Source organism: Chiloscyllium plagiosum, chromosome 5 (assembly GCF_004010195.1).
Source record: "Chiloscyllium plagiosum isolate BGI_BamShark_2017 chromosome 5, ASM401019v2, whole genome shotgun sequence".
In the NCBI taxonomy this organism is placed as follows: domain Eukaryota; kingdom Metazoa; phylum Chordata; class Chondrichthyes; order Orectolobiformes; family Hemiscylliidae; genus Chiloscyllium; species Chiloscyllium plagiosum.
In genome coordinates, this window is record NC_057714.1 from 84,069,228 (window position 1) to 84,094,810 (window position 25,583).

Sequence of the window (25,583 nt, forward strand, 5' to 3'; positions counted from 1 at the left end):
TGGTGATTTGTTGTCTGAGCGTGGCTGTTGGTTTGTGTGCCGTTATGAGTCCTAGGGGTCGCAGTAGTCTGGCTGTCAGTTCTGAGATGCTCCTGATGTATGGTAGTGTGGCTAGTCTTTTTGGTTGTGGTATGTCCTCGTTCCGTGGTCAGACAACAACTCACCAGAACGAAGGACCCGATACCCAACATGAGCAAGACGAATGTAGTGTACAAAATACCATGCAAGGACTGCACTAAACACTATATAGGACAAACAGGAAGACAGCTAACAATCCGCATACATGAACATCAACTAGCCACGAAACGACACGACCAGCTATCCTGAGACAACAAGCAACATGAATTCGACTGGGACAACACTACTATCATAGGGCAAGCCAGACAGAGAACAGCCAGGGAATTCCTAGAGGCATGACATTCATCTACAAACTCCATCAACAAACACATCGACTTGGACCCAATATACCAACCACTACAGAGGACAGCTGAAACTGACAACCGGAAGCGGCAGGGACAGACCACTATAAACACCGGAGGAAACATCAAAGAAGCGCTTCGCAGGAGGCTCCCAAGCACTGATGATGTCGCCTAGCCAGGGGACGAAACGTTTGCAACAAAAACTTCCAGCTCGGCGAACAGAACCTTCTTAAAATATTCACTTTCATATTGCAGGCTCTTGAGGCCTCAAGCAAGCAATATGTTGTTGCAACATTAAGTTTCCTTTTACTGAACATTTATCTGTATATCATTTAAGTAGAAGCTTTACAAAATCAAAGTGTACAAGGCAATTCTTCATGAATTTAGTGTGGGCATATTGGTGTTCTGTTATAGACAATTTGGAAACATATCTTTGGCATCACAACAATGTACTGATGATAATGGAAATCAATGGCAACACAATGAGTAGTTTAATGCACTGTAATGAGTTTGACAAAACAAATGTTGAATTATAAATCATATATGAGACTTTGTTAATACAATGTTTTCTTTTCAAGTTCTCACTGGGCAGTACCGATGTTGCTGAAAATGATCAGTCAACATTTATTTTCAAGTGTGACATTTTTAAATTATACTAACTTCATTCTGAGTTCTATTTCCCAAGAGTTCATCAAACCAATTACAGCTGGTTCTGACATAGCTCGTTAGTTCTGTTCTCATGCAATCTCGTGTTGTAAGAAAATCGCGTAGTATTCTTTCCACAAAGAATTCCACAAAGCACCATAAACTACATTGAGGTCTGGAGAAAATGTTAATATGAAAAGCAGCTCCATATTGGTAAGGTACATTCCAGACTTTTGATCATTAAGATAAAGAAAATCCACATGAAATATAATTATCTTGCATTAACTTAAGTTAGGACACAGCTGAAACTAAATGTTTAGTATAAGTAAAATTTAAAAAAACATTTCTTTTGTGCTTTTCATGCTGACTGGGTATTTCAAAGTTGTCAACACATTTTTAAAGTATAGTAACAAATATAAGAAATGCAGCAATCAATTTCTCCACAACAAGCTCTCTCACAAACACCCATTTGATAGTAACCAGATAAAGTGAACATCACTAAAGTAGGTTGAGACAAATATTGGCCAGGACACTGGAAATAACTCTCCTGTTCTCTGTCAGTGTATTATTCTCTCTGTACTGAATTTGAGTGTCCACAGCTATGTTTGCACTCAAGTCTCTAAAGTGGGATTCAAACTTGGAACATTTTGACGCAGGAGTGAAAGTGCTATCCAGATTCAAGCTGACAATAAAACATTTACAAATGTGGTTCATGAATTCATGCTATGAAACAATGATGACGTAGTGGACAATAGTCACTAAGTTAATTAAACATCTTTGTAAACCACCAATTATGTAAAAATATCTATATTTCTTTCGTGGTATATACAGATGCCAGCTATAATCTTTCAGCTCCACCTCTGTGTGATTTCAAACATGCAGTCTAATATCTTGAAGAAAATCTTTAAAAAAGTTTGAAAACCCAGCTAGGAGAAAGTGAGGGCTCCAAATGCTGGAGATCAGAGTTGAAAATGTGTTGCTGGAAAAGTGCAGGAACCTGAAGAAGGGCTCATGCCCGAAACGTCGATTCTCCTGCTCCTTGGATGCTGCCTGATCTGCTGCGTGTTTCCAGCAACACATTTTCAGCTTTGAAAACCCATCTATACATATAAATAACATAGATAAATGAAAATATACATCTATTCTAAAGATCTTCACTGAAAATTATTTCAAGCATAGGTCAATATGGTTTTGAAATACTTAACAACTGAGGCTCTTGTTCAAAATGCTATTGTCACAATGTAAGTGAAACTGAGAAGATGACTTTTTAATTCTTTAAATGTGAGAGCTTTCAAATATAAATCCTAATAGCCAAAGTTTGCATGCTAATAAGGCGAATGACACTTACCACTACAAGGAAGCATCTGGCACAGCAAGTTGTGCACATGCAGAGTTAAACATGGCTGTTGGTTTGCATTGCGTCTCCATGTGTTTTGATGAACTGGTAGCTCACTGATCGATTTGGCTCTAACATTCATTATGGCATGAAATGGATGTATTTAACCAATGGATACTTAACAAAAATGGCAAAGACAGTTATGAACAATAGATTCTGGTTTAGGTAAATTTCTAATTGACTGCAGAGTCTTAAAGTGTTGTGAATTTTTTTGTTGGAAAATTAAAATAAAAATCTTCACCAGTTTTGCATTCTGTATTTTATCGCTATTTGCTTCCTGTGCATGATTTTACAATAATTAGATATTCTAATTCATACTTTCTGGTTTGGACTCTTCAATGTGAATTTCTATAAAGACAACAACCTGTTCATTGTTACTGAAAAAACTCTGAATCTAAAAATTTCATTCCTGTATGTGGCACCAACATTTTTGCATGGGTTGAGTACAAATGAGGATGGATTCCATGTTGCATAGCCATGGTTCACGAATGCAGTTGCCCTTGTTAAATTGCAGCTACCTCAGGTTGATCTGATTCTCATTTGTGGAATGTCCATAACACGATATACACTTTAGACTTGATAGGAGAAGGTCTAAAACTATTGAAGTACTTTACAGCAGTAACGTTTTTGGACACAGTCCCAGGGCATCTTTGAGAGAGGAAAGCTGTGCTTTGGGAGAGATAAGGTGCCCTTTAGAATTGTTAAAAGTGGACATAAATGAGCATAAACACATTAGAACTGTCAATAGCACTGTAAAACGATGTCAAAGGGGAGCTGTAAAGGCATTTAAAACTGCTACCTTTATGTATTAGAAAAGAAGTCTGCAGTGGTTAAGAAAAAGTACTTCACTCTGTTGACATATGCCTGAGGGCTTATTGCAGGATTAGGAATGGATGATTAATTTCACAATTTTACCCTTACCACAGTGAATGCCTGTATTTCACAATCTGACAGCTGAAAGTGGTTTAAACACTTGAAACTAAGAATAATGCTTGTTTTTAATGAGGGATAAAATAAAGTTAAAAGGAGTAAATGGCTTTTTCATCCGAATGTTCTTTTTGTAAATGGTGAATTCTTTAAAAGATACTTAAGAACTTTATCACATTTCAGCATAGATCACAAGATCTGTCCAAGGTGGATAATGGGTGAATTGGTATGGTAGTTGTAAAGGTGGTAGTGGGGTGCACAGGTGACATTAAGACAGCAAATGGGTTAAAGGTTGGGTGACAGGGCACCAGTGGAATAGGGGTTTTAAAAGATTATGGGAGTGGGTTCAGAAGACCATCAGGTAGCCAGACAGGTATGAGAATCATGGATTTTGGGGTAGGGCACAGGTTGACATGAAGGGTATGAGAAGCCATGGGGATGCGTAAAGAGACACAGCTCAGCATAGAGGCTAGTAGGGAATGAATAAGGGGTACAAAGTGGCAAGGGGAATGAAAGAGGGCAGAGGATTTTAAACAAAAAACTGAAGTGCCGAAATACAAAGGCAGGACTTCTACCCATTCCACTTCTGTCACCCACCACTACCATGCATGCCCATTCCCCAGAACAAAAATACAAAGTTCCGGATTAGGCTTTTGGAGCTGGGAATTTTCCTGATTCTGCTTGGAAACAAACATGGAGTGCACTCGTGTAAAATAGGGTTCCAATTGCAAGGTTTCCTTTGCAATTCTTCAGAGGTTAAGTTGTCAGATATATTGAATTTAACTTGGGAGCTGACTAAGATAAGATTATTGGATACTTCTAGCTCAGTATCAAACCCATTATACTATAGTACCCATTCAGCATTACTTAAAATGACAAAGTATTATATGATTAAATTAGGTTGCCCGCAGCATAGAAACAGGCCCTTCAGCCCAACAAGTCCACACCAACCCGCCGTACAGTAACCCACCCAGACCCATTTCCCAACATTTACCACTGACTAATGCACCTAACACTATGGGCAATTTAGCCTAGCCAATTCACCTGATCTGCACATCTTTTGCAACATAATTTGCCTCTTGATGTTAAATGTCACCTCGGAAATAGGTAAATGTACCTGGACTATGTAATATTGGGATGCCAATAAAATACATTTAAGGCTGCTTTCACAAAACCAGACACCAAAATCCATTTCAAGATATTATATGCTGATTTGATAAAAACATTTAACTATAGTCATAACTAGATGTCACTGGATAACAAATATGTCAGAAACCCAGCAGGTTCTAGATTGAAATTAAAGTATGATCAAATTAAAGACAGGATTGTTTTCTACATAAGAGATTCTCAGTGAGTACACATGTGCTAAGAGAGGAGGAATTTACTGTCAGGAAAGCAAATGACATTTGCAGAAATGCTGAGCTTGTAAGTCAACAGCTACAGCATAGTCACTATAGAACAGACCTGTCTTGCATTATACGCTCTTACATGTTCAGGCCCAAAGGGTCTAATAATCACAAACTAAGGGCAGAACGCAAATACTGTGGAAGAAGTTATGCAAAGGAGAAAAAGGCACGTCCAGCATGAAGAAACCAGTGTTGCACTGCATGATGCTGAATCATTTTGCACACCATTATTTAGTGAGAAGGAAGCACAGGAAGAAAATATCGATGGACACTGGAAATATATCAGCTGAATATTCTGATGAATCACTCCACACAACACAACAATTTGGTTCAGTCAGGTTAACGACACTTGGTTTGTGACCTGCACTAGATGAAGGAAGAAGTCCTGGATCTTTCATTGCATGAGCCACTGACAGTAGAGGTAGCCGACATAACATTGCTGGTACTCACTAACACTCATTGCACAACGATCATTCTAGCCCTGACCTCTCAAACTCAGCAACCCCATCTTCCTAATTGTCAGTCAGGCCTGTCCAAAACCTGGGACATAACTTGACATTCTCAGAGACTGCCTATAGTCCGCTGGATGTGCACTACTCAAAATGGCTACGGCTAGGACTGTAAAGCTGCTGGCCAATTAGATGGATCAGCAATTCCACAAGGCAGGACTTCCACCAGATGGGCTGGATGTCTCATCTTTAAATAATTAACAGTTCCCAGCGTAAAAGTGCTGGTGGGCAACTGGGTCTTGTGTGGATAGGTTGTTGATTGATTATAAAAAATGAGGTGCAGAGGGTTGATGTGAAAGGAGAGACAAGGATTAAAAGTATTGAAAGAGGTTTTATATTGATCTGTGGAATTGGACTAAACTCTCTCCAGACAGAAGACAGCCTACTAACTCGCAATCTGCCCACTTCCATCTCAAGCTCAAATCTGCTTTCGACACCAGGTTGCGCATACCTCCTATGGATGAAAGTCCTACCACCAGTGGTGCCTGGCTAGAAGATGGATCACAACATTTGGAAAATTGCTGACTCCTGCCTTAATGATGAAAATCCAGTCTCCAGTGCAGGAAGAATATCAATATAAACATTATCTTAATGCTAAGCATACAGTTTTCTATTCAGCAAACTCAGAGGAGAAACATGGTCACACCAATTTAAAACCCAATGTTAATCCAAACATCTTTATGAAATGTCTATCATTACTCCCCACCTGTCTAAATCTTCACACCCACATAATGTGCCAAATTTATGCACATAGATGCATGGTGCTCTATTTCTCATCTGTGCCTGCAAACAAATTTAGCTTTTAAAATCCTTCCAGTTCTTACATGATGATGTTTCTCGAAATACTTTGATAGTACAAGATCAATCAGACAAAGCATCTACAATGTATGAAATATTATGAGAATGTAATCAATCTAAGCGGGAATTATAATGTGCTTATCTTTTGCTAAACATATGCAGTACTGCTCCCTTGGCAGACTGTTAGGGCTGTAATTGCTTTTGCTAATATTGTTAAAACTTTCATACATGGAGTGTACCAGCGAATCCCACTGAGAATCATCCTCCTCCTTCTCCCTTTTACAGGAAGTGATTATATTTCAATCCTAAAACAGACATAATTTGTGCATGCAAAATAAATTTAAATCCTTGCGACATTATAAATAAAAAATTAAAAACTGGAAACCACTTGGAATGCATCAACAGACCTGCAGAATATTTATCAGTATTTTCAGTTCTCATTTCAGATTTCCAGCATTCATAATAATTTACCCCGATATTAAATGTCAGCTAGAAAATAGGGAAATGCACCCGGACTGAGAGATTTTGGGATGCCTGGTCAACACAGAAGAATTCGGCCAAAGGATCTGTTTCCATGCTGGATGACTCTTTCACTCTGTACAAGATAATGGTGTAGCAATAGCAAAGCCAAGTCAAACCTAATGTATTGTGCACTTCTTTGCCTTTGAGATCAGACATTGGCAATATCATACATAATTGAACATTAAGGTCACATTTGACTCCAACAACTTGCACTCTATTTTGTTGACAATTTTTCATTTGAAAGATCAAGTTCAATTGCACAATACAAAACGACAAGAAGCTAGGAGTTCAGTTCAACTGCATATGCTAACAATGCATCACTGTAAATAAAAGTCATCACACAATGATTTTGAACTTCATTGCCAGTCTTTGAATTCTGGACTCAGAAGTCCTGCTACTGTTTGGAATAAATATTAAATTTAAATATAAATGGAAAAATTTAGCTACAAAACAAATTTTAATAGAAACTAAATATAAACATGAGTCATACAAATCTATAATTTTTATGCACCATCGCAGAAAAGAAACTGAAATAAAGAAAAGACAAAGAACTCGCATGCGCTGTATCTATTTGCTCACCTATATAGAATCCACTGACAAGGTCACCATATTCAGCATCTTCTGGAGAAAGGATATAACCACAATGAACAAAGGCCAGGAAAATAAACAGAAAAGTTAGAAGCTAAGCCACAATTGCAGATACAACGTATGCCATTACAATATATTGGCTCCAATTAACCAAGCACGACATTGCCTTGGATCACTGAGTTTTCGTCTTATATTGGAATGTCCTTCTGACCGTTTGCACATTTTTGCAAAACTATTTGCAAATAATATTTTAAAGAGGAAGGAAAGGAAAAAGAGCAGATGCATGTCATAACATTTCAACTAACATGAATACTAGTTTTGTAAATATATAATATACACCATTTTGATTTCTGAATTTCACATCTAAACACAAAATATCCTAATTAAAACATATCCCAATACAGTGTAAAAGATATATTAACCTTTTTATTGAAAACATTTAGCTGAGAATCCCCTTTTTTTTGTTCCTGGGATGTAACGATTGCTGGCTGGTCCAGTATTTATTGCTCTGGAGGAATTAGAGGTGAGCTGCCTCCTGAACTGTTACAAACCATATGGTAAAGGGACAGGGAGGAAATCTGAAGATATTGACCCAGCAACAGGAAAGGAACATATTTCCAAGCTGTGACTTGGAGGGGAGCTTGCAGACGGTGGTCTTCTCATATATCTGCTGCTCTTGACCTTCTTCACGATGCAAATTGTAGGTTTGGAAGATGTTGAAAAATGAGGATTGGCGAGTTATTGAAATGTAGTTTGGAGATGGTACCATTTTGAAGGAAGTGAATGCTGAAAGTGGTAGTTGTAATGGCGATCAAGTGTGCTGCTTTTCCTGGATGGTATTGAGCTGTCTCAGAAGCAGTACTCATTCAAACAAATGGAGAGTAGCCCATCACACTCCTGACTTGTGTCATGTAGCTAGTGGACAGAGAGTGGGGAGTCAAGAAGTGAATTATTTGCTGCAGAATTCCTAGACTCTGACCTGGTCTTGTTCTTGTTGTCTTTTCACATCCACAATATCTTTCTTTCAGAGCTACTATCATTCACATAGCTAGAGGCTGCTATTCAAATCAAATTTCTACAGATACAGTTCAGGGTTATCATTATAATGTAACATGTTTTCATAAGCAATTTTCATTATATAATCCCCTGACCTCGAATAGACAACATTGCCTCGACTTTATGTCACAGAACATAAACAAATTATCAAACATATTTTGCTGTTCAAGATTTTGTAATGTATTATAAAAAACTGCAAAAGGTTAGTGAGCACTTTCAGGTTGTTGCTCAGTATATACAGCCTGTTGCTAAGTATATACAGCCTGTATGTACATCTTATGAATATATGAAATCAGAGGCGGCAGGCCATTCAGCCCCACAAGCCTAATCTGCCACTGGAGGAGGATCATGGTTGATCTACTTGTGTTTCATTTCACTCTATCATAAAGAACCTTTCATTCCCTTGTTTATCAAGAGCCTACCTTCCCAACTTTAAAAATATTCAACAACAAAGTTTCCAATGCCTTCTGAGGTAAAGAATTTTAAGTTGTACCACTTTTTGTGAAGAAATTTCTCTTATCTTGAGTTTTAAAACAATGTTCCCTAGTCCTGGCCTGCTCTACAAGAGGTGGTTGCCTTGTGAAGGCCATTCAGGATCTTCTACAAGTCATCCTTCACTCTTCTAACTTCCAGTAGAAATGAGCCCAGCCTGTCCAACCTATCTTCCTAAGGCAACCGACCCATTCTAGGTACTAATCTAATAACTCTCTTTTGAACCAGCTCCAAGGTATTTAAATCCTTCTTTAAATATGAAGACTAAAGTTACATATAGTATTTAAGATGTGGTTTTGGCAACACCCTGTATCAGTGAAGCAGAATGCCCTTGTTTTTATTTTCAATTTTGCTCGTAATTAAAGGTAGACTTTCACTAGCCTCTTGATTACATACTGAAACCTTCTGTGCCTCATGCTCTAGAATGCCCAGATCCCTTTGTACCAAAGAACTCCAGAGTCATTCTCCATTTCAATTTTTTTTATTATTCCTGACCAAGTATTCAACTTTACAGTCTCCCACATTATACTCCATCTGTCAGAGTTTTGCCCACTCACTCAACTTGTATATAACTATTTTGCAGGAGAACGTGAGGACTGCAGATGCTGGAGATCAGAGCTGAAAAATGTGTTGCTGGAAAAGCGCAGCAGGTCAGGCAGCAAAGAACAGAAGAATCGACGTTTCGGGCATAAGCCCTTCTTCAGGAATCCTTATGCCCGAAACGTCGATTCTCCTGCTCCTTTGATGCTACCTGACCTGCTGCGCTTTTCCAGCAACACAGTTTTCAGCTATAACTATTTTGCATAAAGAATTAGGGGCAGAGTGGAACCACGCATTTGTAAAATACAAAGTGTGCTTGAAAAGATTATTTTAAATCCATCACAGATGCTGATATTTCAGCAATGCAAATTGGTCAAGAATTTTTAGCCTCACTTAGACAACCTAGTGATCTTTTCAATTCAATACACATTTCATGTGCAAAACAACCAATGTCACTGTCATATAAATGTTAATGCTCATAACTGGAATTAAAAATTAGCTCCAGAATACTTTTCAAGTCTTGGAGACTAACTTATAACCATTTTAAGAACTGCTGCCACAGTAACATTGTAGTTTATGAACAGTTACATATTCTCTAAGTTAAGCATCATTTAAGTGTGCTAGTATGCTAATACACTGTGTTTCTTCTGATCTATTTTGTTTTTCCAGTTTTACTTGTTACCTGAAAGTTTGCATTTTCTCTGATATAATCAACTAAGTCCAGTGAATTGTTTCATAAACAAGAGAATGGGTTGCTTATCATTTACATGGTGATGCTTGCCAATAACTTGTGACATCTACGACATTATTCCACTGATTGAAGATTTACTGAGTTAATTGAATGAAAGAAAATTAAATTATCTGAGCGTTTACTACTTCTTCCATCTACAAATCAAATTAATACTATGTCTACCACTGAGTGGGTGATCATGAAGGTTTCAAATTGCATTCCTGCTTGCTTATAGTAATGCTCCAATCTAGTTAAGAAAGATTACTCATGGCCTGAATTTAGTGTTAATAAGATGTGAGGCTATCAACATTCAATGCTATTACAGATGAAGTGTAACTTCTAATATCCACACTAGTTATGATTAGGTACAGAAATCAGGAAGCTGTTGTTGACTTGTCCTGCTCTTACATAACATTTCCTTGAGAAGATGTTTGGCATTAGTTATGGTATTTATCCATTAGATATAAAGTAAACATTCCAGGAAAAGCTAGAAATTGTCCATTCAAGTTGAATTGATTTTAATCAATCTCTTCAGCACTGAAAATTTATTTTTGCACAAATGGGAATCTTCAGAAATTATTTTATTCTGGAGATTCAAAACTTTAAAAAAATTTTAATCAATCTTTTTCCTCGCACTGACTCCCTTCATCCCATCTATTTTTCTCTGTTCATTTTGCTTTCTGTGTATGAATTAACATGAAACTTATTTTACCAAGCATCTAAGAGAAGGGCTTGGAGTTGGGAAGCCTTGTAAAATGGTGGAACAAGGCATCAGAGAACACCAGATGTCTTTCTGCAGCCATGGGATATTCCTCAGAGAGGGAGCAGTTGTGCATGGCTGCTTATTGACTGGAAATGGATAGCCAATTAAACCTCCACAACTGCTGATCCTCAGGCTCCTCTGAGAAGTGGAGAGAGATGACAGTCTGGTAGTATTATCACTGGACTGATGATCAAGAGACCCAGGTAATTGCTCTGGGGACCCAGGCTTGAATCCTGCCACAGCAGATGGTGGAATTGGAAATCAAAATAAAAAAAATCTGGAATTAAGAGTTTAATTGATGACATGAATCCACTATCGATTATCAGGAAAAATCCATCTGGTTCACTAACAGCCTTTAGAGAAGGGAACTGCTGCCATCTTTACCATATGGTTTCAGATTCATAGTAATGTGGCTGACTCTGAACTGCCCTCTGAGCAATTAGGGATGGGTGGTGCCTTTATCCCATGAATGAATAAAAAAAGGCACATTCCTGTCAAATGGACAACAGTGTGGTTGGCTGTTTCTCAACTAGTCGTCACTGATAACATCCTGCCCAAGGTCTCATTGACTTTCCATAATAATTCGGACCAAGTAGTGAGCCAACTCCCGTTTTTCCTATTTGTCCTTGAATTTGATCCTGTGTGTGTCAACAGGGATTCTTCAACCAGACAAAGGGACATGTTGTTGCTTTTGTACAAACTGTACACTAAGACTTTGTTGCACACAAAGGCAGAACAAGGCATGGGAATAAAACATACATGGACTGATCCTGAAGGATGCTGAATGAATCCAGAGACCTTGAGATTATGATATACAAACTTCTGAAAGTTTAAATGCAGCTAGATGAAAGTCATAGGACGATGAGTGATATTTTTCATTTTCTAATCAGAAGCATAAGCTACTAGAGGAAAGAGGAAATAATGAATCTGTACAATGTAATGGTTAAGCCACAAATATAATGCATTGTGTAGTTCGAGTTGCTACATTATAAGAAATATATTAAAAATGTAGATTCACTGGGGTGATTCATCTGGATAATAAATTACAATTATGAAAAGGAACTGAAATACTGGTACTATTTTCACTTAAACGGAATTTATGTTCATATGAAATAAACTTCTATTCAAAAAGTTTATATCCTATTTATCCTCAAAGCAACTTCATCTGGCTGGGTTATCAGTGATAAGTGATTGATTTAAATGGTGATTGGGCAGCAAGGAGAAAATACATTTTTATGCCATAGCTTGGTGGAACACACTGTGATAAAGGTATTGGATGAGTAATTCAAAAGGGCCAGGTTCAAATAGATACATGGGTTCAAATTCAATTAATAACTTTGGAATTGAAAATTAATTTCAATAACCATCACTACAAAACTGGCACTAATTGTCATTCACTGTTGTCCTTTAAGGAAGCAAATCAACCAGCATTACATAATTTGGCTTTGATGCAAATCCATATCCACAGAAATGTGGCTGACTCTTAACTGTCCCCTCACATGGTCTAGCAGGCTACTTAGTTCAACAGCAATTAGGGATGGGCAATCAATGCTGGACCAAGGGGTGACAGTCACATCCTATCAGCAAAAAAAAGTGCTGTGTCAGGCAGGATTTGAAAAATAGATCACTGCATCTTTTTAAGAAAAACTGTGGATAAATATTTGAAGTAGAGCAACAACGATTATGACAGTAAAGGTGGCAGTGTAATTAATTTTAGATTTCATTTCTTGTGCTATAAACCTCTACATTTCTATTGTTCCTGAAACAATGCCAGTCGGATATTTTGTAACTACGCATAACACATCAGTCCTTTACGATGCCACTCACAACTACAAAACTGTGTGTGCACACAGTTCTGTCATTACATTTTGGAGGTATACGAAACATTAAACTGATTCGAACATACATTCAGCTGCAAAACAATGCACAAAAAAGTATAGATAGTACATATTATTGATGTGTTTTCTTTCCTTTTCAAGAGAAGTCTTACTTCTTTAATGCTATTAAGTCAAGATGTTGGGTAAAATGATATTCTCCTCCCAAGAGTATGTTCAGCTGAAATTTCTTCATTATCAGACAGCCATCAAATATCAGTATGTATAGTCAATATAAGTACGCACTTAGACCTCATTCAATAAATGAAAGAGCATGTGGAATTTACTTCCACTTATTTGTTGATCTTTGTTTTTCAATAACCTATACTGATATTTCACTATCTGATCCTTGCTCGAACACAAACCGTTCGAACTCTGAAGAGTTCAACTCTGTTCAAAATTATTTTTGATGAAACCCACTATCTCATTTTACAGTCTTTCCATCTTGGCAAAGCTAGGATCAGAGCAAAGGACACCTGGCAAGCTTCAAAATCTACGCAGTTAATTTTATACCCATGATCCAATGTTTCAGTAGTCAATAATTTCAGTGTTTTATTCTTGCGCTCTATTCAACAACATTCTTGAACATTTAATCAGATGTGTGTAGCTTGACTTATCTTGCAGGAATATTATTTAAATTAAGATCCACATCACAAAGCCTGAAGCGCTTTCTCTTAAAAGTACAGCATTGAATGAAATTGTTTGTCATATGTTCCAAAATTCCAAAGACAGACATTTGTGTATCAATGTGACCTTTGACTTTCTGCTTCATCATTTATTTTCAATAGAAAATCAATGGAATAGTATTTCACTAAGAACAGAATTTGTTCAAAATGTTAAAAGGCAATAAACAGCAAATAAAAGCAAATAAGTCAAATGCACTGAACTATAAATTTATAGACTGGTATGTAGAAAGTACAATATTGAAACATACATCTTGTATGCATATTTTATTATCAATTGGTCCTTTATCTTGAAAATGTAAAAATTAATAAATTAGCAATTGCTAAAATTAGAGTTTAATTATTTCATGAGAAATTTTCTGTATTATTTGGAATCAAATACAAGTACAAATACCTTCAAATTCCTCTGAGAAGCAGAAAAAAAGTCAAAAAGTACAAAATTAAAATGGTTAGAAGTAAAATGATTAAAATTACTGTAATTTTTTTAAAAATAAAATAGGCAGCACCTACCACTCTCAAGAGTTTCCTCATCTTAGAAAAGCCAACAAAAAGGGAGGGGAGAAAGAAAAGAGGTTTTGCCTTTTTATAACTATCAACAATGTAAAAGCATACTAATCTTGTTTCATTTTGGTGCACACCTCCATCTACACAAACAAAATGATTGTAGAGAACATTTTGTCTTAAGAGTATTTAACAGTCTTCAATTACAAATTTTTAAAACAGATATGAGATTCCTATACCATTTTTTAAAAGAACAGCTTTTGATAATTCGCATTCTACCCTTACAACACATCAAATCAAAAACTTTGAGATTCAAAGCATGCTTTGGAATGCAAAAAACTTTTATCTTCACATACATTAATGAACCAGACAAGTTGTTTTCAAGTTGATATTATCATTTTAAAAGCTCAAGGCATTAGCTTTACTACACACAAAAAAAAGTTTCTCCTTCAAAAAAAGAAGTTTAGTGTTAGGATAAATATCTCAAGTTTCCCATCTGAATATTGGGATAGAGTTTCTGGTCTTTCATGCTGGTAGTATCATTACAATCTGGACTGCCTGAGCCAAACTAACACAAGAGATTGGGGAGTTCTAAACAAGATGTGTTCTGTCCAAATCGACTTAGGGTTGTGCTTTTCATGATTTTTTTATACTGCTTTATGAGCTATGATCTTTTGGATCTGTTGGATCTTTTGCATCCAACCAAGCAAGAAGATAGGGCATCACTTGTTTCCCAAAGACAGCACCTCAATGGTCTTGGCTTTTTGTGTTCAAGCCCTGAAATAGGATTTGTAATCAGGAACCTCGCAATTTAGAGGTAAGAGTATTGTTAATTGAACCACAGGGGACATACAGAATAGGTGGTAAGCATATGGATCCAGAACAGGTTCACAGGAGTGATTCCGGAGGTGAAGGGCTTGTCATATGAGCAGTTGAGGACTCTGGGTTTGTAATCAATAGAGATAAGAAGAACGAGTGGGAAATCTGATTTAAACTTACAGAATACTGAGAGGCCTGCATAGAGTGGTAATGTACATGATGCTTCCACTAGTGAGAGAGACTAGGATCCAAGGGCACAGCCTTAGAGTGAAGGGATGATGCTTTAGAATTAACATGAGGAGGAATTTCTTGAGTCAGAGGATGGTTAATCTGTGGAATTCATTGAGAGAGAAGGATATGGAGGCTAAGCCATTCAGTGCATTGAAGACAGAGATGGATAGGTTCTTGATTTGTAAGGGGATCAAAAGTTACAGGGAGAAGGTAAGAGAATGAGGTTGAGAAACATATTAGTGGGGCAGACTCGATGGATGAATGGCCAAATTCTGCTCCTAAATCTTATGGTCTGATGAGTAGAACTCTTAGCAAAATCCTTAGATACATCCACAAACCCAATTTTATCTGTGTTCCTAAAACTGCACCAAGTAACCATTATTAAAATCATCAAGGGGTAATTTTAATTTAATTGGAGAAAAGAATCAATTACATTCTATCAATTACGGAAGACATTTATTAGCTGATTACACAAATACAGTCCATTGTAAACATGAACTGCAACCCAATCATTGAAATCTCAAGCTTATTTTGGACACTTTTTCTGCAGTGTGCCCCCGAAAAGCAGAAAGACTATCACATTATCTTGTTACTAGAATTTTTCTTTACATTCTAGGCTGTGTGAACAGATCAAAGGAGAAAATTACATCATCTATATTTTATTAATAACTGTAGCTGTTCCTGTAAGCAACATCTTGCTCAAAAATTCTGTCATTAAAAGTGTACAATGCTGGAACACTAATTTCTTACTCTATACTAACAACCTGAATTTTATCAACTTGATTTATACAAAGTGCAACAAAACCACTCATTTTTATATTATTTGTAGGTTTAAAGTACTCAAGTACATTAGGTAAGCTGATGTAGAGAAATCTCTGCAAGAAGTTGTCACTATTGATAAAGTTCATTACTGCAGAAGGTAAAATTGCTTGCAAATACATGGTTTAGATTATTTTTAAACTTTTAGCCTTTTCAAAATTGGTGACATTAACAATGCATTCCTTCTTTTGTCTTTGTTCAAGTTCAAATACAACTGAATGTGGTACCCCAGTTGAGAGACAAAACTTGCCAGTTAAACTAGGTTACATCTTGTTCAAATGAACAACATTTGGATGCAGTTAAAAACTTCCTCCTGTTCATGTGGTCTCAATTCCACAAATCAAAAGTTGAATCAAAATGAAAAAGAAATACTTAAAGCTATCCAAGATGTAGAGAACCTTGCAATGTCAGTTTACAAGTCATGGCTAGTGCTATAACAATAGCCAAAGATGTCTGGTGCAGCCAAAGGTACAGAAAGCTGTTTTTAATTCATTCGTAGATAATGCATACTTCAGAGATGGCAGTCCAGCTCCTTAAAACCAAACACTTAAAGGCAATACATCATGTTGAAATCAAGTTGCCTAATTTTTCAAGTCACGCAAGAATATTCTAACCAATAGTGTCGAGTACCAGAAACAAAAGCAGAAATTGCTGGAAAAACTCAACAGGTCTGGCAGCATCTGCGCAGAGAAATCAGAGTTAATGTTTCAGATCCTGTGACCCTTCTTAAGAACTCTATCCACAGATGAGCCCTTCCTGATGAAGGGCCTATGCTCGAAACATCTCCTACTCCTCAGATGCTGCCTAACCTGCTGTGCTTTTCCAGCACCACACTTGGTGAAATCATGTAAAATTATAATAAGAATACACTTAGGATTTTTCTAAACACTGCAAATGAAGAAACAGCCAAAAGAGATTGGTTGGGTAAATAACTTCAAATTGGATGACTCTCAGTTTTGGCTACCATTTGAAAAAGCTTTTGACTCAGTTGAGGAGCTTCATTATTCTCAGAACAGCCACTGCCCAACATTTTCATCCTGACTAAAACATAATCCCTCTGTCAAATCCAGCAGGGGCATCAAACACGATACCTAGACCAAATTCTATACCATCTAAGTTGCATGATATAGAAATGGTGAACCAAAATTGATGAAAACCTTTTGACATGAAACTTTAACTCTTTCTTAAGAGATCTGCTTGACCTGCTGAGTATTTCAATCACTTCTCTCTTTATTTCAGATTTCCAACACATGCAATTGCATTTTTGAAAAGTAGAAATAAAACTGGATGAAGTTCTTAGATGGAATCTGGGGTTCTTCATTTATGAACTACAGCAAAACACAATTTTTTTCTTAAAATTACGGAATATACTGACTTACATGATCGTCGATTGGAATTCCTTTGAGGCTGAACAAATGCTATAGGCCTTCGAAGTGCAAATCTCCTGCAAGGTGGTCATTACAAAAAGTGTTAATGCTGGACAAAGCTTGATGGAGGCACAAAAAACTTAAGATAGATTGTTATGGCATCAGATTATCTTGTAAAATATTGCAAAGCAAAACAATGCATTTCATTTTACTGTAGACAAAACAAATCCTTGAGCTTTCAAATTGTAGTTAGTGGAGCCAAAAAACTGTTAAATCTCAGCTCTGTATTGCACATTAAACTGTTTTCCACCATCTTATTCCAAACTAGAATGCCACTGATGGTATCACTTACTGTCAACTACTTCAGCCCGATATGAGGAAATCCAAACTATTTTGGCATTGTGCTTTTCTAGCTATTTATAATCTACGCAGAGTCTGCTTTCAGATTAATAAAATCAGAAAACATAGGTTTATAAAATACCTAGTTGTAATATATATTTGTACTCAAAGTCTGCTCATGAAGATTGTTATACTTTGTATTTGGTGGTTACCTCTCCTGGAACTGCTTTGAAGGAATTAGTCCTGCTCTCAGATTGGCATCACATTCGCGTTTGGCTTGCCACCAAGTTGCATCATCCTGGCTGACGATCTGAAGGATATCTCCCTTCTTGAAAGAGAGCCCAGCTTCTTTACATGGAATTGCTTTATCCTCATTAGGGTCATAATCAAATAAAGTCCTGACAAACATCTGGCAAAGAAAACAAAAATCACATTTATTCATTTTACATCTAACATGGCTATCATATCTCATCCACTAAAAGTAACTTGTATCTGATATTACTGTGCATGTACTCCAAATTGGAATGAAGCAGCTCAACTGAGAAGGAACTGTAAAGAAGAAAGATAATTTCATATTACCATAACCACATCAGTTCTCCCAACAATCAAGTGTCAAAGAAATCACAAATCTATTAAAAGCTGGGCAAATAAACTATGTTCACAGCTCAGTCTTATGAATGGATATGGCCACATGAACTGCAGAAGTTCAGGAAAGCAGTTCACCACCACCGTCTAAAGGCAACTAGGAAAAGGCATTAAATGCTGGTCTTCTCAGTGACACACATGCATTAATAACTCAAAAAATCTGCAAAGAAAATGTTTCAGGAGAATAAAGATATAAACCATTCTCAGTATTTGAAAAGTTAATTTTCATTTTACATGCTCAAGAAAGCACTGCCAAATGCATTAGCTGTGGTTAATTCTCTTAATTCAGAAAGCCAATGATTATTCTAAAGAACAATAAAAATGCTCACAGTCAGTGTATAACAAATGTGTACATCATTGTTGGTCAATGGCCTAATATGGTCAGAAAGGAATATGAGAATTAGCAATTGTCCTTCAACAATTTAGTACTATCAATCTATTTTTCTCGTTCCTTTTTCACTCACTATACGCTTCCATTCTCCTCAAACATGTAAACATCAATCAAAAATGGCTACATTCCAATTTAAGATTACACTGACATGTGCCAAACAATTTATAAACAGGGTCCTGCAATCAATCAAATTGGCATTCAAGCATATGACAGTGGTGCAGTTAATAGCCTGTTTCCTGCACATGCTCACTGGAGATCATTGGAAACAGGAGCAACTTTTTGCGATCATATAGTTTTTTTCTCCCAATTATGGGTGCTCCCAGATTGATTTACCTCAAAACTCAAAAGAACTTATTCTGTCACTGATTTTGGATGCATTTTATTAAACCCAAGAATAATACAATTTCTTACACATCCTTGAAATAATTCCCCATAATTTATCATGAGCTTAATCAATGAATAGCTGATGGATACAAACTGAAAATGTCCCAAGACTCAGATCCCACTGGGTGCTGAGTTAGCTGATCTCATTCAGGAATCTTTAACCGGGCCAGAATAACTAAATCAATATTCCTGAGTTAAGGACAGGAATAGTAAACACAGCTCCCTTTCCCGAACACTTTTTAACAAATTCTGCTGGAAGAACAATGTCGAGACAATTAAGGACGGGAATGGACCCAAGCAATGCTTCTCCAATTGAATAGCCTTCCCACACTCACTCTGGTGACAGATCCAACATCGGGAAAAGTGGAGATTTCTGTTGCAGAGCTCATCCTTCTTCACAGTTCCTCAGATGCTGAGTTACTCTTTGTTCTTACACAACAAGACCTGAACAAGTCTCAAGCTTGGGCATATAAATGGCATGTCATACAAGTGCCAATCAATGAAAATCCACAATCAAAGAGAATCTAATTAACTCCTTCGACATTCAATAATCACTTAATTTCCATTATCAACATGCTGGGGGGCTGACCAATGGCCAGAAACCAAACTGTATCAACCACACAAATTCTGTGACTATAAGAGCAGGTTTGAAGTTTGGATAATGTGGCAAATGCTTCAACTCCTGACTTACCAAATCCTGTCCACCATCAGGCACACCCTATAAATACAAGTCAGCAGTGTGATGAAAAACTCTGAACTTGCCTGGATGAGTGCAGCTCTTACAACACTCAAGGTGGTGGCAAGACAAAGGATTGGCACCTCATTTATCATTTTAAACATACATTTTTACAACTGTAACTCATGTCGTGCCATTAGACTTATCACTCAATTAATTTTCCTCAACTGGAGCCAGAGTGAGTTAGACGCTGGAGCATGTAATCTGGGATCCCCTCCAACTAGCCCAGATGCAAAATAAAAGGCCGGTCAAAGGTATTACTTTTTCCCAATAGTATAAAATACAATGTACTTTTTAACTAGGTTGTGATGTGCCCGAATATTGAAAAAATCTGGATGACACTCCTCAGAAAATATCCAGACATCAAAAGAGATAGGAGTTGGGTTCACTAAGCATTTGATAAAGATTAGCTGAAACAATTTTTATTTTAAGTAAATACATAAATTTATAATGAACGAAGCATACAATTTTTGCTGTTAGAAGACCATAAGGAACAGGAACAGGAGTAGGCTATTCAGCCATTTGAACCTGTCCCATCATTCAGTAGGATCATGGCTGATTTAACATTTCTTACATCCACTTTCCTGCACTTTCCCCATAATCCTCGACTTCGAACTGCTAGTAGAGGCATGGGAGACGATGTTTTGAGCGTAAGCTCTTCATTATTCCTGATTCATCATTATGCATGAAATGTCAATTCTCCTGCTCCTCGGCTGCTGCCTGACCTGCTGTGCTTTTCCAGCACCACACTTTTTGACTCAGATTTCCAGCATGCACAGTCCTCACTTTCTTCCTGCTAGTACAGGCATGATGGTTCCTTTCTGTACTGTAAAATTTTCTGGTTCTATGGTCAATAATCTATCCATCTCAGCCTTAAATATACACAAGGACTCTACCCCCCTAGTTCTCTGAGGCAAAGACTCAACTCTCAGAGAAGAAATCCCTGAGGCTGTGCCCTCTGGTTCTAGATCCATCCTTTCAGCCTTTACTCTATCAAGCCCTGAAGAATTCTTTCTGTTTCAATGATATCACTTCTAATTTTTCTAAATTCTAATGAGTACAGTCCCAAAACATCTCTGAATTGCCTCTAATGAAATAATATCTATATTGTTTCTTAAACAATGGGACCAAAACTGCTCAGCTGTCCAGATATAGTCTCACCAGCACATTTTTCAGTTATAGTCAGACTTCCCTACCCTTATACTCCAACCCACTTGAAATAAGGGCTAAGACTCTATTAGCCTTCTTGATTACCTGCTATACATAGAGTCATAGAGATGTATAGCACGGAAACAGACCCTTTGGTCCAACCCATTCATGTCGACCAGATATCCCTACCTATGTGCTAGCTTTCTGCGTTTTTTGCACAAGTCCCTTTGTGTCACAGCTTTCTACAGTTTTTCTCCATTTAAACACTACTCTGTTCTTTTACTCTCTCTTCCAAAATGAACCTTATATTTTCCCACATTGTACTCCATTTACAAACTTTTTTGCCACTTATTTAACCTATCAATATTTCACTGTAAATGGTTTCCATCCCCCTCACAGCTTGCATTTTCACCTATTTTTGTGTTGTCTGCAAATTTGGCTACAATACATTCATTTCCTTCCTCCAAGTCATTTATATATATTGTAAACAGTTGCCAGCACTGATCCTTGTGGAGCCACACTGGTCATAGTTGCCAACTTGAAAAAGAACCTGTTATCCCCATTCGCTGCTTTCTGACCATGAGCCAATTCTTTGTCAATGCCAGTATACTACCCTCAACATTATGGGCTCTTATTTTATGACAACCTTTTGTAAGGTATTTTGCTGAATGCCTTTTGAAAGTACAACTACAACATGTCTGCTGGCTCCCCTCAAAAAACTCCAGTAAATTTGTCAGACACTTCCATGACGTTATGCAAACTATGCTTAATCAGATTAGGATTTTCCAAAAATGCTGCTATTACTTCCTTAATAATAATTTTAAAACTTTCCCAACAATAGATGTTAAGCTAACTGGCCTACAGTTACCCACATTTTGCCTCCCTTCCTTTTTGAACAGGTGTTATATTGGCAGTTTTCCAATCCTTTAGTACTTCATCAGAATCCAAGCATTTTTGGAAAATGACAACTAATGCAGCCACTATCTCTGCAGTTATAAATCAAAAAGCTAAATAATATTAGGTTAGATTCTTTACCGTATCGGAACAGGCCCTTCAGCCCAACAAATCCACATTGACCCATTTCCCTTCGCTATATTTTACCCCTGACTAATGCACCTAATACTATGGGCAATTTAGCATGGCCAATTCACCTAACCTGCATATCTTTGGATTGTGGGAGGAAACTGGAGCACCCAGAAGAAATCCATGCAGACTTGGGGAGAGTGTGCAAACTCCAAACAGACAGTCGCCTGGGTCCCTGGCGCTGTGAGGCAGCAGTGCTAACCACCGAGCTACCATGCCGCCCAATATTCTGAAAAGAAAAGACAACTAGTTCTTATTTCTATTAGAAGATCCAAACTTCAACCTTAATACAATACAAGGCATAAAAAAAAATGATATCCTTAAAATATCGAAGTTATGTTAGCTTGATCCCAGAAAATGAGACACACTAGGTTTGGAATAAATTGGATGAGGTGGTGACCAATATCAATTACACCCACCTAACAAAATCAAACATTGAAGTTATGTTGAGATACAAGTAAAATGTTTTTGTGCTTTATAATTGAAAGGTGGTTTGGAAAATGGTTATTTGATCAATAATGGCCCATCCCTAATTAATTTACGTTATCCCACATTGGGTAAAAGTGCCTCTCCATTACAATTATGTTGCCCATTCAATTTGCAAAACATTTATTTTCAAATTTATTCTTGAAAGTCTAGATCAGGTCATATTGGTCAATTTACTTGGTAATGATACTGCATCTAGTATGATAATAGCTTAGCATTCCTGCATGAGAATGTACTTTCACTTATCTGAACTGATACCACCCTCCAGTGCTTGGCATCATCACACAGTTCCTCAAAATAGTGGCTGTCCAAACTTTATAAGAAATTTCACTTTATTAGATCATGTTATGTCTCATCTCTTTTGCCCTTTGAAGACTTCAGCTGCTGCAGTTTTACTGGAAAGGAACTTAAGGTAATTTGTTGATTTTATCGCATAGGTTTTAGGCCATTTTATCTTCATACTCCCTCTTCCACCAACACTACGGCAGTGGGGTGTATCATCTATGAGCTGCACAGCAACTCAACAAGGGTCGTCCAGCAGAAACTTCCAAACCTAGAACCTAGAACACCCAGGATGATAAGATTAGTAGGCTCATTGGAAAATCAACAGTCCAATGCAACCTTCCAAGCCACATATCATTCTTAATAACAACTATATTTGCCCTTCTTTCATTTTGTTGCTAGGTCAAAATCCTGAAATTCCCTTTCAAATATTAATGGTGTAACTACACCATGTGGTTTGCAGCAATTCAAGAAGGAAGTAGCACATTACCATGTTCCCAAACAGCTAAGGATGGGCAACAAATGCAGAGCTTACCAGTGATGATCCCGTGTGTTGTTCAAGTAAGAGAAAAGTTTAACACTGAATTCAACCAAGATAGAAGGAATAGGATTAGAGAAAAAAGTGTCACCTCAATCTCCCAGCATATTTTTGCATTGTATTCTTTAATACAGAATTAAGCTCTTGCACTGCATTGACAAGTAGCGTATGTTTAGAAAATCACAAATCAGATTCAAGTGACAAATTAAAGTTGCACAGCAACTTATACACACATCCTTAATCTAGCATGTTGCTGCTCAGTGACCTCATGGCTGCTGGATCTACGGTGTCGTTCTGGTTCTTGGGCAAGGGCTTTGAAACAAGATGGACTGTGGTGATAGAAGGGGTGCTAAGATCACAATATTGATCAATTTTACCAGTGAAGAGGAATGATCTTTTGGAAGGATCACTTAATGATGCCGTATGGGTAGAAATAAAATAACACAAAAGTGGTAAACAAGCTGATGGGTGGGTAGTGGGGAGAGGTAGAAGGTCAAATATGTCATTAAATTTCAGAGAAGCAGAAGAATAATAAGGCGGTGTTGATAAGGGATTTTACCTATCCAAATATTAACTGTGATAGTTTTGCTGCGCAAGATAGGGAGGCATTCAGGAGAATTTTTTTTAAGCCAGGACATAGAAAGCCCACCAAAGGAGGAAGCAGTCTTGACTAATATTCAGATATGAGCCTGGGAAAGTGGAAGGTACAGGGGAACCTCAATTATCCGAACATGCTGAGCAGGCAGTATTAAGTTCGGATAATCGATTATTCAGATAATCGATTAAATGCCTTTCCTCTGGGGTATTTTTTTTAAAGTCTGTTCCTTGTTCAGGAGACTCGCAGCAGTACTGTGCGCGAGACCCCGTCCGCTAACCCCATGCAATACCACACCCCCAACCTCATGCAACACTGCCCCCCGTCCCCAACCCCATTCAACACCGCTCCCCCGCTCCCAACACTGCCCGTTGCCCACGTCCCCAACCCCTCTCCGGGACAGCTGGACTGGACACCAACAACAAGACTGCTGCTGCTTTAGTGTGCTAAGTCTCCAAATAGTAGGTACACACACCCACCCACACCCACATAGAATTTTTAACTCCAACTTTTTGACAAGTTCCACCTTTGTCCTGTACAGGCCAATGTTGGAGAGATTATCTGGGGAATGGGGGTTTAGGGTACACCCCTGTGTAGAACTCCAGGGAAAGTGTGGTGAGAGAGAGAGGACAGGCAGTTATTTGGAGATGGTGCCTGTATAATCACTGGAAACAAAAGACGCGATCACTGTTGGAAACACGTCTTTGATGTAATGTTTCCATTGAGACCTGGAGATCTCCTTCGGATAATTGGTATTTGGATAATCGAGTTCCTCTGTATATCCGGAGGGGAGGATTTTGGAGATAGTGACCATAAATTAGTTAGATTTTGGATACTGGTGGCCCAGGAATATTCTAAGTATTGCCATAATGTTTTCCCCAACCAAAAACACAAGACAATTGAAAGGTACATATATAGGAAAAGTGAGAATTGAACCAAACAGTCCAGTTCCATGCTCTACGAGTCCACGAACTAGAGGTGGTTTCATGGAGCAGCGTAAATTAAAAGAGGACCTGATAGAAGTTCATAAGATTATGAGGAGCACAGATGAGATGGATAGTATGCCAACAGTGAAAATATACAGGGATTGGTTAGCTGTAAATGATTCACAGAAAAACGGAACTGAGAAATTTATGAGTTTAAAAATCTAAGAGTATGCACAATTTAAAGGAGTTGGACAATCTTTCCAGATCTCATGATGGTATAACCTTTCAGAAATGTGGACTTCATATGTGATTGTTCTTGCCTTGCCTCTTGCATATTATTAAAGAGTATTGGATGATGGTATGAGTCTTTCAAACTTCAAGGTCAGAAGTCTTTAGGGTGAGAGGGGAAGGATTTAAAAGGGACCCAAGGAGCAACTTTTCATGCAGAGGGTGCTGTGTGTCGGACCGAAGAGTCTGTTTCTATGCTGTACATCTCTACGATTCTCTGACTCTAAGTCACATGACACCAGGCTAGAATCCAATAGGTTTATTCAAAATCACGAGCTTTTGGAGCGCTGCTCCTTCATCACACCTTTACCATAGAACAACGAACAGTACAGCACAGAACAGGCCCTTCGGCCCACGATGTTGTGCCGAACATTTGTCCTAGCTCAAGCACCCATCCATGTACCTATCCAATTGCCGCTTAATGGTCACCAAAGATTCTGACTCTACCACTCCCACAGGCAGCGCATTCCATGCCCCCACCACTCTCTGGGTGAAGAACCCACCCCTGACATCTCCCCTACACCTTCCACCCTTCACCTTAAATTTATGTCCCCTTGTAACACTCGGTTGTGCCCGGGGAAAAAGTTTCTGACTGTCTACTCTACCTATTCCTCTGATCATCTTATAAACCTCGATCAAGTCACCCCTCATCCTTC

General features: G+C 37.8%; 1 protein-coding gene across 9 annotated transcripts in view; it reads right to left on the reverse strand.

The window, feature by feature from the left end:
* The window catches only part of mpp7a (membrane palmitoylated protein 7a), a 429,268-nt gene that overhangs the window by 82,358 nt on the left and 321,327 nt on the right, over positions 1-25,583 (reverse strand). For 6 of the 9 annotated variants that reach the window (XM_043690509.1, XM_043690504.1, XM_043690501.1 and 3 more), the window contains 5 exons: positions 17,637-17,833; positions 17,098-17,162; positions 13,859-13,879; positions 13,743-13,754; positions 7,202-7,243 (listed from right to left, as the gene is read on the reverse strand). In XM_043690509.1, coding sequence (XP_043546444.1) covers positions 7,202-7,243; positions 13,743-13,754; positions 13,859-13,879; positions 17,098-17,162; positions 17,637-17,833 — 337 coding nt within the window. The remainder of the gene's footprint in view (positions 1-7,201; positions 7,244-13,742; positions 13,755-13,858; positions 13,880-17,097; positions 17,163-17,636; positions 17,834-25,583) is intronic. The other 3 variants (XM_043690505.1, XM_043690506.1, XM_043690508.1) reach the window with 3 other exon arrangements.